Source organism: Engystomops pustulosus, chromosome 3, assembly GCF_040894005.1.
Source record: "Engystomops pustulosus chromosome 3, aEngPut4.maternal, whole genome shotgun sequence".
NCBI classification, from domain to species: domain Eukaryota; kingdom Metazoa; phylum Chordata; class Amphibia; order Anura; family Leptodactylidae; genus Engystomops; species Engystomops pustulosus.
In genome coordinates, this window is record NC_092413.1 from 172,591,454 (window position 1) to 172,609,637 (window position 18,184).

Below are 18,184 nucleotides of genomic sequence, written 5' to 3' on the forward strand. Positions count from 1 at the left end.
ACGCACGTCCCGCATCCTAGGGCGCGTGCCGGCTTCTCAAGATTTAAAGGGCCAGAGCTCCGTTAATTGGCACAAGACTTACCCAGAATTCTATTTAATCCACCCTCTCCCCACACACCCTGTGTGCCTCGTGCCTTAGAGAAAGCTGTGTCTTATGCATTGTGCTGTTATTGAGATTTCCAGTTGTGACCAGGTTCCTGACTCGCTGCCTCCTGCCCTGACCTGTTGCTACGTGCCCGACTCTGATTCTGTGCTGCCTGTCCTGACCTCCTGCCTGTCCCCGACTACGAGATTGTTCCTGTACCTCGACCTTGCCTGCCAGTCCAACTGGCTTTACTCTGGTGGAAACCGGGTAGCACTTAGACTCCGATCCAAGGTGTTGGCTTGCGTCATTGTGCGTGGTGGTCCAGAGAATCCACTACTTCTGAGCCTGACAATATTCTTGGTTATAAGGTTAATTCATTTCCAATTTGATTAAACATTTTTGTGACTGACCTTTTTAGCTAAAACAGTCAGGTGCTTGTTACCCGCTAGCTCTGTAAACCAGCTGTGAATAGCCCCCTGAGAACGAGCCGTCACCAGCCAGTAATTGTCTTTGGCATTTATTTGTGGCTTTTTCTTCCCAGTGTCTTGAAAAGTGTTGAGTTTTAACTTTTCAGCAAGAATACTACTGAAGTATGCTCCAATCTAGAAAAACATAAGACATATATAGTAAATGAGTGTAAACAGTATAGTAAAATGAGAAAATCATCAGATAAACCCTGGAAACACTCATCTCCTGTCTAATGCTTAGTGCAGCAGTACACAAGTATGAAGAGAATTTTGTCAACATGGATGCTGTCAATTCTAGAACTAGCCCATGACCCTAAAAAAGAAAGATAGCCCTCAGGCACTACTCTAGGTAAGACCTCATGCAAACAACCATATATGGGGCTGTGAACCAGCCACACAAATTGTGACTAGGTCATGGCCTCCATAGAAGTCTGTTGGGCATAATCACGGTAAGGTCAGCCAGCCATGTATCACCACTCCACGGTAGCCTCTGATATCCTCACAGCGCCTCCCCTCCATACATTTGCAACATCCCCCACCAGGGCCTAAGCTTTCTTCAGTGGCTGTAGACAGCCAGGGCCCTGAATACCAGAGTGGCTGGCTAGTGCAGCCTTGGGCACACTATGGTGACGGTGTATGGTATTGCAACTGGATCATGGGCCTACAGCCTGACAGGTCTCCAGCAGGTGAAGTGTGCAAGAAAAGTACCAGCTTTCCAGCAGGCTGGAAAGCTGATAGGAGATAGCTGGTCTGGATGAAGGGTTGCTCACAGCCTGGTTGTAGCTTCAGACTGGGCTGTTAGATAGAGCCAAGTCCGGACAGTGGACCTCTTCTCTGGGGCGTAGTCTCCTGACTGCCCTGAGGTGTCAGGCAGCTGGCCTGAGGCACCTCTGCTTCCTAGCAATGTGACGCACTCTCCTGTCTTCTGCTTCGACTGGAGACCATGTGCTCCCACCCACAAGGGGTTTTATACTCCCCTAGTGAGATGGCAGCACTCTCCAACCAGCTTCCAGCTTGCTTCACAATAAGAACACAGGATATATTTGGTTATAGACAAATATGGTTCCAGCTGCAATTACAAAGTTCCCCACTTTTGGAGACCTCCTTGCGGTCTGGTGGTCAGTCTCCCTTGGCAGCTCCTAACATGGAGAGGGCGCTATTCGCAACAACTACCTACCCTATGCATTGGCAGGGTTGCTGCACATTTGTCTCCAGCAGTCAGTATAATGTCACAAGGAATGTAAGCACAACTATCTTCTTACCTTGGATGGATTTATGACAATGTTCCTGGCTGACCCATACTCATCTCCAGAAAAAGCTGGTTGATTACTGAATCCTTGTTTTACATTTATTGCAGTTAGTTCATCCTGTAATGAGTTAAGAAAAAGCAATTAAAAGCTATAAATGCTAAATCACACAATGCAAAACTTCAAAAAGCAAGATATGCCAATGTATATACCTTATAAATTGTTTGCAAACTTTTTAAAGAAAATCTACTTTCTGAGTGATTCTCTATGGTAGATTCCCCTTCCGGGCAGCAGCTGCATCCCCTTTTTTACCAATTCAGGGATTCAGCTGCTGCAGAAGTAAAGTTTAATGCTTCAATATGCAACTTAATTTGTAAGGCCAGTATTGACCCGCATCTCCCCCGCATCTCCCCCCTCCGGCATCCGTTGAGCTCTGCGCAGAATCTCCCATTCATCTGCTTGCAGCATGCCGCAGCGAGCTACTGTATTTGACCAGAGCTCAAATGATGACGGAATGGGTAGATGCATCAATCAAAATGTTTGTTTCGCTGTATGCACCAGAGAAGATGGTGGTCTGGGATGGTGGTAAGCAGTCATTTTTAACTTTTCTTTTTTTAATGGTTTATGTGCAGAGTTCGCACAATACAGAGTTTATGAGGGGATACATCCTGCCACCGTTAATAAGGCGGTACTGCTAATGAGGGACGTTAAAATAGGTAAAATTTAATTTTAGATATACAGGGATCCAATACTCACACTGATCGATTCCTTTATTTATATAGCGCAAACAGATTATGCAGCACTGCACAGAGCTGCCAGATCAGCCCCCGTCCCCATGGGGCTTACAATCTAATCAACCTACCAGTATGTTTTGGAGTGTGGGAGGAAAACCAGAGGAAACCCACGCAAACACAGAGAGAACATACAAACTCTTTACAGATGTTGAACTGGATTGGACTTGAACCCAGGACCCCAGCGCTGCAAGGTTGTAGTGCTAACCACCAAGCCGCCGTGATCATACTGTTAACCCTGATCCATGGGAAAGGGGTAACAATATTACATATAGGGAACCTGTCAGCAGTTTGATGTAAATTTGTTTTATAAAGTCATGGCGGCCAAGAGATAAGCACTGGTGTCAAGCTCCCCCCAACTCATAAAGCCCCCATGGCTGTTATTTAAATATTTTCCAAGACTTCTGATGATCCAGCCAAGATGTTTCTGTACTTGGTGCCGTCTGTTACGGTGAAGTGGCCATTCTTAGGCAGAGAGAGCTTGACTTCACTTATAAAATCTCCATCCACATGACTTTATAGAACCATCTCACTTAGATTTTCTGGATGATGCCCCCACATTAGGTTTTTAAGGAAATATGCTCTGAAAAGTATTAACCTGCATGAAAATATACTGGTAGTGGCTTATTAGGTCAATTTCTGCTGCCAGGTTCCCTTAAATACAACCCAGTGATGCAATTTTAGGAATATTTTAAAATAAAATGCCAAATATAAAAATATCATTAAAATGCATATTACATATACCGTAATTAATCATAAATTATTTACATTCATTTTAATATATCAGTACATAGAAGGTGCCATTATACTATCAGATATGCTGTTTAGGACAGTTTGTAACATTTCCCTGCCAACATCATAAGGGGAATATGCGTAGAACTGGTAGGCTTGTATTCCAATTCACAATGCTGCTACTTAGCCCAACAAACAAATCCTCGTCATTCAAGGTGTAGGATGGCTGATTCCTGTACATACATACTAATACCATTAACTGTCAATGGATGGGAATATTAGACATCTGATGGCGGAACTTCTGGGATGTTCCTAGCATGTAATGGTTAAAACTAGTGATGAGCGAGTATACTCGTCCGAGCTTGATGCTCGGTCGATTATTAGCATACTCGGACCGGCGCGTTGCTCAGACGATTATTTGCCCTGCTCGATAACGAGCATTTAATTTAAAAAAAAAGTGGCAACATCTGCAAGTTGTTCTCTACACATATTGTTCTTCAAATACTATTGCGGAGAACACCGTTCTGCGCGCGTGTCTCCGGAGCAGATGGCAGATGTTCCGGAGACACGCATGCAGAACGGTGTTCTCCGCAATAGTATTTGAAGAACAATATGTGTGAAGAACAACTTGCAGATGTTGCCAAACATCTGCAAGTTGTTCTTCACACATATTGTTCTTCAAATACTATTGCGGAGAACACCGTTCTGCATGTGTGTCTCTGGAACAGATCGCAGATGTTCGCGAACATCTGCAATCTGTTCTGCAGTGTTCTTTCACTGTGTTCTTTCAGTGAAAACATCTGCACTGAACAGTGCTCGTTCAGTTTGTAATTTTTCACATTCCTCTCCATCCCATATAAGGAATAAATCGTCTATGTATCTTTTGTAATATTTGATGTTCGCAGACCAATCAAGTAGCTAAACACAATAGTACTGCTTCAAAAAACGGGGCAGGAGGGCCGGTAGGAAACACCGGACAAGAAAAGGAAGAGAGAATGAAGACGAGACGCGGAGCCACATCTCAACCGAAGAAGCGGACCTAAACTCCCCAGTTCTGAACCTCTCAAGTTACATCATCCCGGAGGATCACATGAAGGTTTTGAGCAAAGGTTTCAACTTTTCCCCCTCCACGGACTTTGATCTGTACAGGACATTATTAGACGTCAACAAATTCGTAAGGAATCTAACAGTGAAAAATCACTTCATAAATAAAATGACCAGTCCTTCGGGGGATGAACCTATTGGGGAAATTGATATTTCGCCCGCGAGTGTCGCTCCAGAGATCATTTATACCCAGAATTCAGAGACTGATATTGGGGTAGTGGATTTTAGGGATCAAATGAATATTTTCAATCTTGAACTTTTGGTGAATGAACCGTCTGTAATCAATGATCACATTGCTAAATCATTCAAAACTAACAACCCAACTTTTTACCCCTTAATGTCTAGGTGTGATTACATGGATAAATTCCAGGATCTCGTGGAGAGAGAGCTGACCGAACTCAAGTCTAAAGGCAATAGCACACCTAAAAGACATAATCTTACTAGTTCGGAGAGACTCTCCCTACGAGATCTTCGGAACAATAGGGATTTGACAATAAAGAGTGCGGACAAAGGTGGTTCCATCGTCCTTATGAATGCATCTTTATATAAAAAGATAAATGAGGAGCTTTTGAATGACCCTACGACATACCGTAGACTTTCCTCCAATCCAACAAAAAGTTGTCAGATTAGCATGATGAAACATCTGGAGGAAGGTATAGCACTTGGGGTGTTGAACGAAAAACTCAAGGATTTCTTATTTGTCAGGTTCCCGGTCATGCCTATCTTCCACTCTCTCCCCAAGGTCCACAAAGGGGATTTCCCCCCGCCATGTCGACCGATTGTCACGGGCATTGGGGGCCTTGGGGAGAGACTGGGGGATTGGCTTGACCATTATTTGCAACCGTTAACCTGGGTTACACCCAGTTACCTTCGGGACACTAAGCACCTACTCCAAAAAATTGAAGCGTTTAAGTGGAAGAGCTCTTATGGTTGGACGTCTTGTGTGCTTTATATTCATCAATTCCCCACAAAAAAGCTCTCATTTATTTAGCTAAACATCTAAACGAATTTAGTTCATATTCCCCAGAACTAAAAGAATATATCCTAATGACAACGGAGTTTCTCCTGGCAAACAATTTTTTTATGTTCAATTCCCATTATTATTTGCAAGTGGAGGGGGCTCCTATGGGGGCGAAATTTTCCCCCTCCCTTGCGAACATTTACATGATACAATGGGAGAAACACTACATCTTCTCTGACGGTAATCCATGCAGGTCGTCTATAGAGTGGTTTGGCCGCTATATAGACGACCTGTTATGGATTTGGAATGACACCCCACTAGAATTTGAGAAGTTTATGTTCTACTTGAACTCAAACGATATGAACTTAAAGTTCACTCATCATTTTGGAGGTACAAGCATAGATTTCTTGGACGTCACCCTAAAAGGGAAAGGTGACACGATTATAGTGTCCCCTTTTCGGAAACAAATATCGGGAAATACCATTCTGCTGTCCACGTCGTGTCACCCTAAACACGTCGTGGATAACATCCCTTTTGGGGAACTTATTCGTATCCGCAGGAACAGCTCCACAGATATTGTATTTAACCAACACAAAGGGAACAAAGGTTAAAAGAGAGGAGGTACAGACCTAAAATTTTGTCCTCAGCTAAAAAGAGAATGAGCAACATACAGAGATCCACCCTTTTGGTAGATAAACAACATAATATCCCACAAACAGGGGGGGATGATCTAACTCCCATTTCCTTTGTCACGACTTATAGTAATCAATTTCATCAGATCAAAAAGATTGTAAATAAATACCTGCCTATTTTAGAGCAGGACAATGATTTGAAAACTTGCCTTAAGCGAGGTGTACGTTTCATCTCTAGAAAAGCCCCGACTATTGGGTCTATGGTGTCCCCTAGTCTCTTCACATATACTGAAAAAGACACTAACAATTATTCCTGGCTGCATCATGTGGGTAACCACAAATGTGGCCATACAAGATGTTTAACATGTAGCTTCCTATCTACAATGAACACTTTTTCATCATGTACAACGAACATAAGCTACAAGATACAAACATATATCAACTGTAACACCGCTTATGTCGTATACCTCATCACATGCACCCTTTGTAATAAACAATATGTAGGATGCACCACGAACCCACTTAAAGTAAGGATCAGAAAACATCTTTCAGATATTAGGAACATCAACCTTACAAATTTATCTGCGGCTTCTAAACATTTCCGGGAAACACACCATGGTGATACTAGCTCCTTCAAATGGATGGGAATAGAAAAAGTAAAAAAACCAACTAGGGGTGGCGACCATAAGAAAAAACTGATGAATAGGGAAACCTATTGGATGTTTACTTTAAAAACTACACAACCATTTGGCTTGAACCTCAGACAGGATTTAATTCTGTGCTATTAAGTATCTAGGTAATAAGCGAATTATAATTTCTGTATTGATGTTTACCCTAGATTATTTATGGCTGTTTATAAACACACTACTATTCATAAAATATTATGTTCCTTGCAGTAAAGCTACTAGATCTGGGCATTAACAGCTTTTTGTCGGGATATGTATTGTTATACTTTATATGTGAGATCGTTACAGACATATATCACTATTTACCTATGTATATTCCCCTTTGGGGGTGTTTGCCATCTGGTTGTTTTTTGTAGGTCCTTCAGCACTGTTGGACCATATTCACAATTGTCCCCTGTATGCAGTTTTCCCGGCATTTGATCTAAAGGGTTAACTACATACATCTGTATATACCACTCTCGTATCTTGGTTACCAAACTCTAAGGGTTAAAGTGCCGTGCATATATATCTTTTTGATGATTCAAACACGATTAGTGATTATATCTAGCCATTAACACTGTTCTAACATAATTGCACTTTATTGTCTCCTCCCATGTAGTCCTTTCTAGATTGTTTTTAAATAATGAGAATATGTTTTTGACTCACTGCGGTTTTTCTCCTGTTAGGGGGTGTGGCTGTCTCGATCATGTGGTCCAGACGCGTGACCGCTGTTAGGTCATGTGTCCCGAACACGTGGTCGTGACGTCACACGCCCAGGAGCAGCGCGGAGTTTAAATAGAGGTAAGCTCTTCTTGTATATGTATCCATGACTAAGCTCACCTGAGCGAAACGCGTTGGACCTACCCCGTGTATCCTTTGTCTGTGCACACTGCCGTGATCTATGTTTTTAAAGAGGATCGAATAAAGAAAATTTTCGTATTTTTACACCACAACTGTTTCCTGAAGCGCTGGTCTTTCTTCAAATTCGCAGACCAATTGTGTTGAGAATAAATGAATAGGGACTCGAACCTCCCCATAATAAGCATAACTGGGGGCGGTTCGAGTCCCCATTGCGGTCCCCCGTTTTTGGAGGTAAAAGACATCTTCAAATAGAAACAGATTGTGTTCCAATATAAATTTTAAACTGTTGATCAAAAAAGAGATTTGGTTATCAGGTAGGGACGTCTGGTTCTTTAGATACCAGTCAGAGGCCTCTAACCCCAAGTGATGTTGAATATTCGAATATAGAGAAGTTATGTCTAGGGTCAAAAAATATAGATTGTCTTTCCGTTGGAAGTTATGTAGATCATTGATCAGAGAGGAGGAGTCACGTAAGTAAGACAGTAGGTCGGTGACAATTGGTTGAAGGTACAGATCCAAGAAGTGTGATAAATTGCAAGTGAGTGAGTCTATACCAGATATTATTGGACAGCCAGGTGGATTTGTGAGATTTTTATGAATCTTCGGTAAGTGGTAAAAGATTGGTATTGCAGGATTATCCACCGACAGGAAGTTTTTTTCTTTTTTATTCAATATTTTCTGGTCAAATGCTTCCTTGATTAGGGTATTACCTGTGCCTCTGATTATGTCATATACCTGATTAACTGCGCATGCAGGCTACAATATGTGGGTGGCACCATCTGAACCCTAAGGGTAAGGATGAACGGCCATAGACATAAGACCAAGATTGGATTCCTGAAACAAAGCCTGTCTAAACACCTTACACTGGAAAATAATTGTACTTTTGAGAAACTGACCCTTACCCCCATTGAGCAAATATCTGAAGAATGTAATAACAGAATGAAAACCCTCAACAGACGTGAATCCTATTGGATTTTTAAACTAGGGACATTACATCCAAACGGTCTAAATGCCATGTTAGAATCCACCTAAACTCTCATATATACGCCACCCTTTCTAATTAATTCATCTATTGCATATATTTTCACAACTTACCTACTTTTCCTCCCGATCCTGATAGACTCTGGAAATACGAGCGTCCTTGTCTCTAACATCGCGCTGTATAAGCTCCGTTTGAAGTTTGGCCCCTCCAGGCTTCCGTAGAACTCCCACATCACACCAAGCGTCTAGTGTCACTTAGCAACCCGCTGTCAACCACAACAGTGTACTCTGGACAGATCGACTTCCCGCTTTTACGGTCCCCGTTCTGACTCCCCGGTGAGATCTCGAACTTCAGTTTATAAATACTACATTTAAATACATGACAATACCTAGTTAGAACCTCATTGGTGTATGTTCCCCTGTTTTCTATGTATTTTGATTATTGATTTCTGTTGTTTAAATTGGTTACATAAGCTTGTGACGTAATTGTCTGTGTTTTTTCCCGGGATTACCCCGGTGTACTCATTATCATCCATCAGTCTTTGTATATAAACCTGTCATCCACCATGCAAATTCATACCTGACGAAGGCTCATGTACTGAGCCGAAATGCGTTGTATAAACCATTTTTATTATTGTTTTTTAATTTTCATTTTATATGACAAAATAAAAAACCTTACTTTTTGGAACTAAAACCCGTCGGTTGCTAGAGGTTTTTTTGCCTTTCTCCCCAAGCGCCGGATCCACTCCTGCCTTCCACTTGGGAATCCTATTATACTGCTTTTACAAGCCCGTACTCTGGCCCGGTGATTGCATACCATCAGGGGATCGTCGGCTGTTACATGGGACTATATATGCCCTCTCTATCTGGAACAGGGTGAGAGCAACCTTTCATCATCATTGACCATTAAATCCATTACATATTTCCCGAGGTCAGCACCTCTTGTCTCTCCCTCTGCCCTCTCTATATCCTTCTGGCTCAGCGGACTAGCTCCGACAGACCAGCGACATAGAGACTCTCCAGACTTTCTCTGCATAGAACCTAACACAGGTAGTTAAAGGAAAGATTCCCTTCATTGCCTACCAAGGCTCATTAATGCAGACAGCGAAGAAATCTGGTCACATGGAAGAGATATTAATACAAATTTCCATAAAGGTTACTTTTGGCAATGAAAGAAAGGTGTTAAATACAGAGTATCATAGCTTAGCTTACTAATAAATCTTACAGCATTGTCACATTTCTCATCCTGACCTCTGTCCACTGCCAAAAGTGTCTACTCAGAACAACAGAAATGGCCCATATGAAATGGAAAAAGTTGGGGGGTTTTTCTGTCATGGCAATGGCGGGATACCTGTGGATACCGTGATGCTTCAGACTTCTGGAAAATCTTTAGTCCTGACATACTTGGATGTTGCTTTGATACTTACCACATACATGAACATTGTTGTAGAATAATTACAACACAGTAATATTCCCTAATCAGCAGGACAATGCCTGCCACATTGCAAACATTGTTCAATTAGCTGCTGTTCTTCTCCATAATACGTCTGATGTTCTCTGACCCGTACCGGCAGTTAAGCCTCTACTTATATCTACTTTTGGAAACGCAGGACTCATGCGGAGGCATGCCAGACTGACTGATATTTAACCACAATTCAACCATGGGATGCAATGCACTATAATTCTAAGGACACATTGCAAAGCCTTAAAACCTTGCAGTGGTATTTTCACTGCAACATGGAAGTTAGTACCCAAAACGAAGAAAAAGGGATGAAGTAGTTTAAGTTCCAAACAGCAAAATGCAGGACTAGATAGTGTCCATATTTTATAAGTGGGCTATGACCCAGTTTTAAACTGTTTCGAAGAAACCAAAAGGTGATGGAACTGTGATATACCAGATCTACCAGATACCGGATAACCATTCCATAAACGGGGCCAAAGGACAAAAGCTGGGTGGAGATGGGGGGTGAGTGCTTCTCACCCCTCCCATCTCCACAGAAAGGCGAGAGGCTTGGTACTGGTGCAGTGAGACACATTGGGGCACATTAATTAAACTGGTTGCGCCCGGTTTCGCACCGGTTTCCACATGTGATATGGACTACATATAACGCCAAATGTTGCACTTCTATGAGGTAGCCCACAGAAAATAAGTAGCTAGTAGTAAAGTACTTTACCACACTGGTCAAAATCTAAATTCTGTCCAAATATTCTTCCCACTTACTAATGGCTATGGAATGTTTTAATAAATGTTGTTTATCTCCAGAACACCCGTAGAGAAATGGTAAACTTGTCAGGTCAGTATGTACAATGCAGAAGAGACTGCTGATTCACACACACCACAGTACAGATGCTTAAATGCCCACCCGGGACCTGGCAGTGGTGAAGGTATTAACAAAACATAATATTACCTGAGGAATCTGCATGTTCCCAAGAGCTTGTAATTATGGTGTTGGTTTCCAGGGAGCTATCTTTATTCATTGTACTTATTCCTATTGGCCCACTACCTCCTGGGGGGCTTCCCCTTTAAGCCTACCTAAAAGATGCAGTTCTATAGGTGGTAGCATGTGAGAGCAGGTGATGAAAAAAATAATCAGATCCCCCGTCACTTGTAGTGTGTGACAATTATACATCCAGCCTGTAATTAGACACAGCACTGCCAAGAGTCTATGCTTTACTGAGCCAAAACTGTCATGTGTCCACAACAGAACTATCTTTTTATTTTACTTTCTCATTAGTTAAATATTTATTTAATCATCTAAAATAATTCTTTTGTTCCAGGCTGTTTTCTGCAGACTGTTTTTAGCGCAGGTTGTTATATATCGGATAAAGCTGGTGGAAGTGGAAAAGCTGGATATTTTCCTTTAGAACTCAATTAATAAGCAATTATTATCCACCAGATGATGGTCAGGTAATGTAGGAGCCTCTATGCTTAGTTAGTGCTGGAGAGGTGTAAGAGTTTATTTTTCTTGTTTTATTTTACTTTTAAGTAGTCGTGTTAATAAAACAGACTGGGCTCAGTTGCCTCACAGTGTGGACTGTGAAGTTACCTTTTGCTTGTCTACTGAGGAAAATCAGCATTTTTGGGTAGCCCCTTGAGAAAGCGACCGCGAAATGAGCGTCAGAGTTCAGTGGTGGTGTGGTGGCACCTCTGGTCCAATTCCTCATGCAGTCTGGTTGGTATGCTGTATGAATATGTATATGCATTTATATCTTTGATACTGTGTTATTTTGGAGTTACCAAGCGATGATCTTTATATTGATGTTGATCTCTTATGTGGTGATAGTAGATACTTTATGACTGTATGCTGGAGCATGATGTGCAACACATTGGGACACATTTACTTGCCCGGTCCCCCGGAGTTCCAAAAAGTGCATTGTCTGACGACATTGCACTGTGCCGCGATTTACTAAGATCATGCGCCCGGTATCCTGCATGTGTCGCTTTCCCGCTCAGGTCTGACGGTGTATGTAAGTGCATTGGTTGCGACACAATTTTAATCTTAAATCCTGCGCTCAGTCCGAATCAGTCGGATCATCCGACGGCCCGCCGCACAAACTGTGTTGCATGAAAGCCGGGGGCAAATCCATAAAAACCATGAACAGTCTGACGGAAGTGTGATCCGCAGACCCTTAGTTAATATCCCCATTGTCTTTACCTTTTGTGATACTGTTTTTAACGGGTGTTTTGAAGTCATGGTGACTTTGAAATTGTTTGTAAACATAATAAAATATACATATTTTGGAGTGAATTAGTACTGATTCTGTTGTATTTTTTGGTATGAAAAAGTGCATAGTCTACTTGTAGGTATTTATTTCATGATTTTTGTAGGCCTTGCTTAGGTAATTTAGTATCTGGTTTGTAGGTATTTATCTAAACATTCAGCTTGTCCAAATGGGGATTGTGTTGCCAGAGGTCATGAGTACCGCACACTAAGTGGACAGATGTACTTTATAAATGGGTAACTAATCTCAACTCAAGCACACAACTCAAGCACACAACCGTAGCTGTAAATTGGCCCCACAAACTGCTCATGGCCGCCATTGACTTGCATTATGCACGGCCACAGTGCTTACATTGTAGCAACATCACATTTAGGCAATGTCTCCAGCAAAGCCCCCACTATGGAGCCTCCCACCAATGTTCCCAGTAGTGCTTCCCCCAATGCAATGTCCCCAGAAGTAGTCTCCCATAAATGAAATGTCCCCAGCAGAGCCCCGCCAAATGAAATGTCCACAGCAGAGCCCCCCAAATGAAATGTCCCCAACGATGGCCCAATAAAAAAAAAAGAATTTTCAAAACTAAATCAATGAGGGACATTGTGCTATATCCTGCGACCATTCAGGCCTGAACTGTTGCAGGCTATAGTGAATGCGCAGGTGCAGGGCAGGAACGCCCCCTCTTCACACCTCTCCATGCCCACTTGGAAGAAAGGGGTAAATAATCACAATTCCTGTTGGTACGCAAGAAATTATGATTATTTCAGTGCCTAAACTAAAAACTTCTGTGTTGACTCTGTGATCATAGTATCACAGAAAACTAGTGTACACAACCTAATAAACGTCTCGATTAACCTGATTGATTGCTGCTCTGTTTTGACATTTGCTAACAGTTTTCTGACATTACTCTTATTACTCAGAGAAGTTGTTTCTGTCATGTGCTTCTTTTCATATGATAGATCTTAACTTGTTTCTTTCTTCATCTGAGGTCCCTAAAGATGGCCAGAACTTGTACCCCTGAATCAGTGGAATGGCTGCTCACACATAGGCAGTGCTGTTGCATTCACATCTATGGGTCTAATGAAAATAGCTGAATACAACATTTGTGCTATTTCAAACTTTCCATCAGAGAATCATTGCAGTGGCTGTGCATATTTGGGGGTCCCCATTCCACCAATGTGATACCCACTGGAATCCCCAACAATCATAAAGTTATGGGTTATGGGTTAACTCGATTCAGTAATTATCCTTCAAGTCACCAAGATTTACATAAAAACATCTTTACCTCTTTCTGCTTAGGGTCCTGTGGGTAAACATCAGGAGGTCCAAGTCGAGGTCTTTTAAGAGGTCTTTGCTCATAGCTAAGAATTCCCAAAGCAGCCATGATCTTTCATGATAACCTGCTGCAATGAGACAGAGATACAGAGCCAGAAGACTGGACAGTTCCTTACCAAATCTGAAACAAAAGAAGACAAACAGGTTATCACCTGCACTGCCATTCATACCATAGTAAAGTATTTGCCAGAAGTTTACTATAAAAATATATATTTAACATCATTCTAGATCAAGATTCATCATCTTAGTGAATATTTCTCACCATGATGTGGTGGAAACTTTTATAGAGGAGCATTTGTACTAACATTGGAGAAAAGCCACTTTCAACCTGATGTTCCACATGAATTTCATCTTTGTGAGCCTTTTTCTTATTGTTGGATGATGAAGTATGGCATTAGCTGTATTCAGGAGTTCTTCGGATGTTCTTTGGATGTTCTTTGTGATTTCCTGGAGTTGTCACTGTGCCCTTAAGCAATTTTGGCAGACAGGTAACAGTGTTACATCTGAAAATAATGGCTTTCATTGTGGTTCAGTGGAGTCCCTGAACCTGATTAGCAACTTTGTAGCACCTTCTAGGCAGAGATATTTGACAAACTTTTTTATGAATTTGCTATTTGCTAAATTAATGTGAAACTGCAGAAATTCTGACCAAAATAGTCAAGTCACTACTGCAACTGAAGTATGAACAGACCAGAGGGCAAAAAGTAAGTGGACAGCAGCGGATTCATCAGGTGAGTTTGGGTATTTTATATTACTATGCCAGCTCAGTCTGGGTCCCATTGCAGATTTCCAAATAGAGTCTCCCTTCCTCTTAAAGGGGTTGTCCAGTGAAAACAAGTAAGCCAAGATCATGGCTAGCTTGCTGATCGGTGGGGGTCTCAGTGATGGGAGGTCCGTTGTACCCCATATACGCCAGATGAACAGAGCAGCCAGTTGTGCATGTGCCAGCTGCTCTATTCGTCTTTTTGATGCTGAAGGAGTCAGCAATCAATCAACCCAAGAGATCTCTCTGTTCAAGGGACATACAGCAGGTACCAGACTGTGTGTAACACTGGCCCTGTTTCAGTGATCTTCAGGACGAGTATGTTCATCCTGATGTCCTAAAAGGGTTGGATATAAGGTAACGTAACAACATACATCTATTCTGATGGCAGTTCTGATGGCAGCAAATGGAGGGTCATTTGATCTCTGTCCATGACTAACTGCCCTGTCAGGACCATATAATAGTTTTCATAAACATAAGATTAAGGCAGGGTGATTGCTCATGGACACATAGAGTTCACATGGGGTATAAGATAACAACAATTTATAATCAGTTGAATGGAGTATGTTAAAAGGTTGGATCTGCAAATTGCAACAGGCAAGTTAAAAACTCAATTTCTTTAATTGCAGGTTATTAAAAAAATATTCCTGTTTGATGATAATTTCCCTTAAATGTAGCCATGTTCTCCCTTAGAAACAATATAGCTGTCCCTGGATACACACTCTGTCAGCAGTGGTCATACATGCGTTATTGATGATTGCATGATCACCCTGATTAAGTGTTCATTAACACAGAATGGCTGCGGGACATGCAGTAACTCCCTGCAGTAATTTCATATGCAGAAATTATTTGTTTCTTTGTGTAATCACTCCAGCAAGGATGGATGGTCGTATCCAAGGACATATATGGAAAATTATCTTAACACAGGAACAGTTATAATAACATTCAATTAAAGCAATGTATCTGTATGGCAGATTAATTAAGTTAAATGTGAATGCCAAGATGAGAATACCCCTTTAAGGTTTTAGGTCTCTACAAATTCTATGCCTCCCTATGTAAACAGAGTTACCTGTATTCATTAACAGTAAATCGAACAGATGGTATAAATACAGAGGAATTAAAACAAGTGCATACAATACCATTATTAAGATTTAATATAATGACTCCGCATCACCAGTGCTTCTCTGTTGGCAAACAGTGATGGGAGGCACCCCACTGAACCGGAACCAGAGAAAGGTGAGTATAGCTTGTTTTTGTTCAAACCTTCTACCACTCTGCGCCCATATAAGAAAAAAACCCAGCATTAATAGTTATGTCCCTGCTTGTGACATTGTATTGTGAAATCATGTTGTATCTAAAAGCTGATCATCTTGTGACCCACATATGTGGCCTTAAAGGAATGGTACAGGAGGACACATCGATGTTGCTTAAGCTGTTTAATTTGATACTTGATTTAGTCTTCACATGCAGCCTGTGATTTGTAGAGTGCTGTGGAATATGTAAGCGTTACTTTTACTATTTTTAGTGTTGTACTACAGCAAAAGTTCCAATGGCAGGTAAGGACACATGACGGCCTAGAGCAGTGCCATGTCTAAAGGTAATTATGGAAAAAAGCATCTTCTCCCAGGAAAACAGACATTAATTGCCTACATATATATGACATAATAATCCTTGATATTTAGACTAATATGAAATGGCCTAATTTTGCAATCAGGAAATTGCAGCATTTTGTCTTATCTATACGTCTGAATGGATAAACGATTTCAGCTCAGCTAATGCAATGACAGGGTTAATAATAGAGCGCTACTTCACAGCTTTATTATTCTCTGGCCTTATTGTAGTAGTTTTTTGACTGCAGTTGCTAAGCAGAATTTTAACTTAATTTTATGCAGCCGGCTGCTGGATTGTGTGTGTGCACTTTTACTTGCCTTGGCCTCAGGCTATGGAGAACCGGTATCCGGCCCGTTGGTGGTGTGAAGACCTCCTAGGCAGGCTTCTTGTAGGTGTCACCGGTGATATGGTACATGGCGGGGATGCTGGCACTCCTGGACTGCTATTGCTTTCATCAGGGGCAGCGAGAGAGATGACAATGCTTGCAGCTGATACTCAGAACAGGTCAGTGAGTAGAGCTGTGCTGCAGGTTCTGGGAGGGATCCAGTGAGTGGTGCAGTGCCGGTCCTGACTCGTCTCATAATCACAGCACCACCATGCACTTGCTCCTCCAGCTGCACAGGCTGACGTCTGTCAGGCTGCCGGCTTCCAACCCACATCACAGCTGGCCACGTCACAGGGATATTAAAGGGAAAGGACGCTGATTTGTGTCGGCGAAGCTCAATCAACGATTCCCATGGGAATGTACAGTAATTATTCTGCTCTCTCTTTGTGGTGAGATGAATGTCATAGATGCTGGGTAAATCTATTCACCATGCCGAGATTCATTTAACCTCTTAAGCACCCAGCTCCTTTTCAACTTCACATTTTTCAAATCTGTCATGTGTCACTATATGCAATTATAACTTTAGCTTTAACTTACCAAGGTGATTTTCAGGCTGCTTTTTGTGACGTGTTGTACTTCGGCCTTAGTGGTATATTTTGGTTGAGATTTATTATATGCAAAAATAAAAAAATTGGTGAAAAGTTTGAGAAATGTGTGATTTTCAGATTTTTAATCGTTATGCTTACAATACAGTTATTATAACCTCCCAAATAGGTTACAAACCAACATTAACCATATGTCTCTATGTTGCAGTAAATTTTTTTATGTTATTTTATTATGTTAGGAGCATTTTTCCAGATTTTACAAAAATTTAAGATGCCTGTTCATATTTATAGGGGTTTTAAATGTTTTATCATACACTCCCCACAAAGCCCCAAATTTGTAAATTGCACCCCTCAAACTATTCAACCCTCAAACAACCTCAAACCCCTTAGCACTCTGTGTCCAATACATCGGATGCAGAGCGCTGGGCTTTAACACTCAGTGTCCGATATATTGGACGCAGAACTGATGACGTCCCAGCTCGAGATCGAAGCTAAGCAGACATCGGGATACACGGGGTGCCGGCTGTAACTAACAGCCAACACCCCAGTGTAACACCCGTGGTCAGAGTGGGCTCCAATTGCGGCAATTAAGCTGCCTGTAAGGGATCTCTGCCCCACAATCGCATCCGAGCACCATCTTCGGCGGGCGCTGATCATTCCCATGACGGACCCCAGGGCTGTCCACAGGCAGTGCCTGTAAGGTGGCATCTGTGATGTCATCTTAAAGGCGCAGCGTCAGCCTATGACTGCTAATACCCTGCAACACATCAGTATTACAGAGTATTATTATGAGATCATGAGATGATTGCTTGTTCATGTCCCATGGTGGAAGTAATAAAAAAGTAAAATAAAAAAAAAAGTTGTTCAATAAAAAATAATTAATTAATTAATGAAAATGCCCATAAGCACCAAAACATATAAAGAGACATATAATGCACAAAAAAGTCAAAATAAAAATCATAACACAAACTCCACATATATAGTATCACCGCGTCCGTAACAATAATTAAATAATGATTGAACCTGCATGATGAACGTAAATATAACTGCTAACAACATGCCACAATTTATCATTTTTGCGTATTTAATCCCACAAAACATGCAATAAAAAGTGATAAAAAACATATGTACTCCAGAATTATATTGTTGCAAAGTACAGCATGTCCCGTAAAAATCAAGCCATCAACCAGCTCCATAGCCAAAAAAGTAAAATTTTGTGCCACTTGGAAGACGGCAATGCAAAAATGATAGATTTTTCCCCACATTAGGGTTTTATTTGGCGAATTTAGTAAAACATAAGAT

The 18,184-nt window shown here is 41.5% G+C and overlaps 1 protein-coding gene across 5 annotated transcripts in view; it reads right to left on the reverse strand.

The window, feature by feature from the left end:
• MED12L (mediator complex subunit 12L) overlaps window positions 1–16,609 on the reverse strand; it is a 300,992-nt gene extending 284,383 nt beyond the window's left edge. For all 5 annotated transcript variants that reach the window (XM_072142994.1, XM_072142992.1, XM_072142993.1 and 2 more), the window contains exons 1-4: window positions 16,270–16,609; window positions 13,529–13,699; window positions 1,815–1,919; window positions 496–687 (exon numbers count right to left, since the gene is read on the reverse strand). In XM_072142994.1, the coding sequence (XP_071999095.1) occupies window positions 496–687; window positions 1,815–1,919; window positions 13,529–13,627 (396 nt within the window). In that variant the 5' untranslated portion in view covers window positions 13,628–13,699; window positions 16,270–16,609. The remainder of the gene's footprint in view (window positions 1–495; window positions 688–1,814; window positions 1,920–13,528; window positions 13,700–16,269) is intronic.
• Window positions 16,610–18,184: the final 1,575 nt, after the last annotated feature.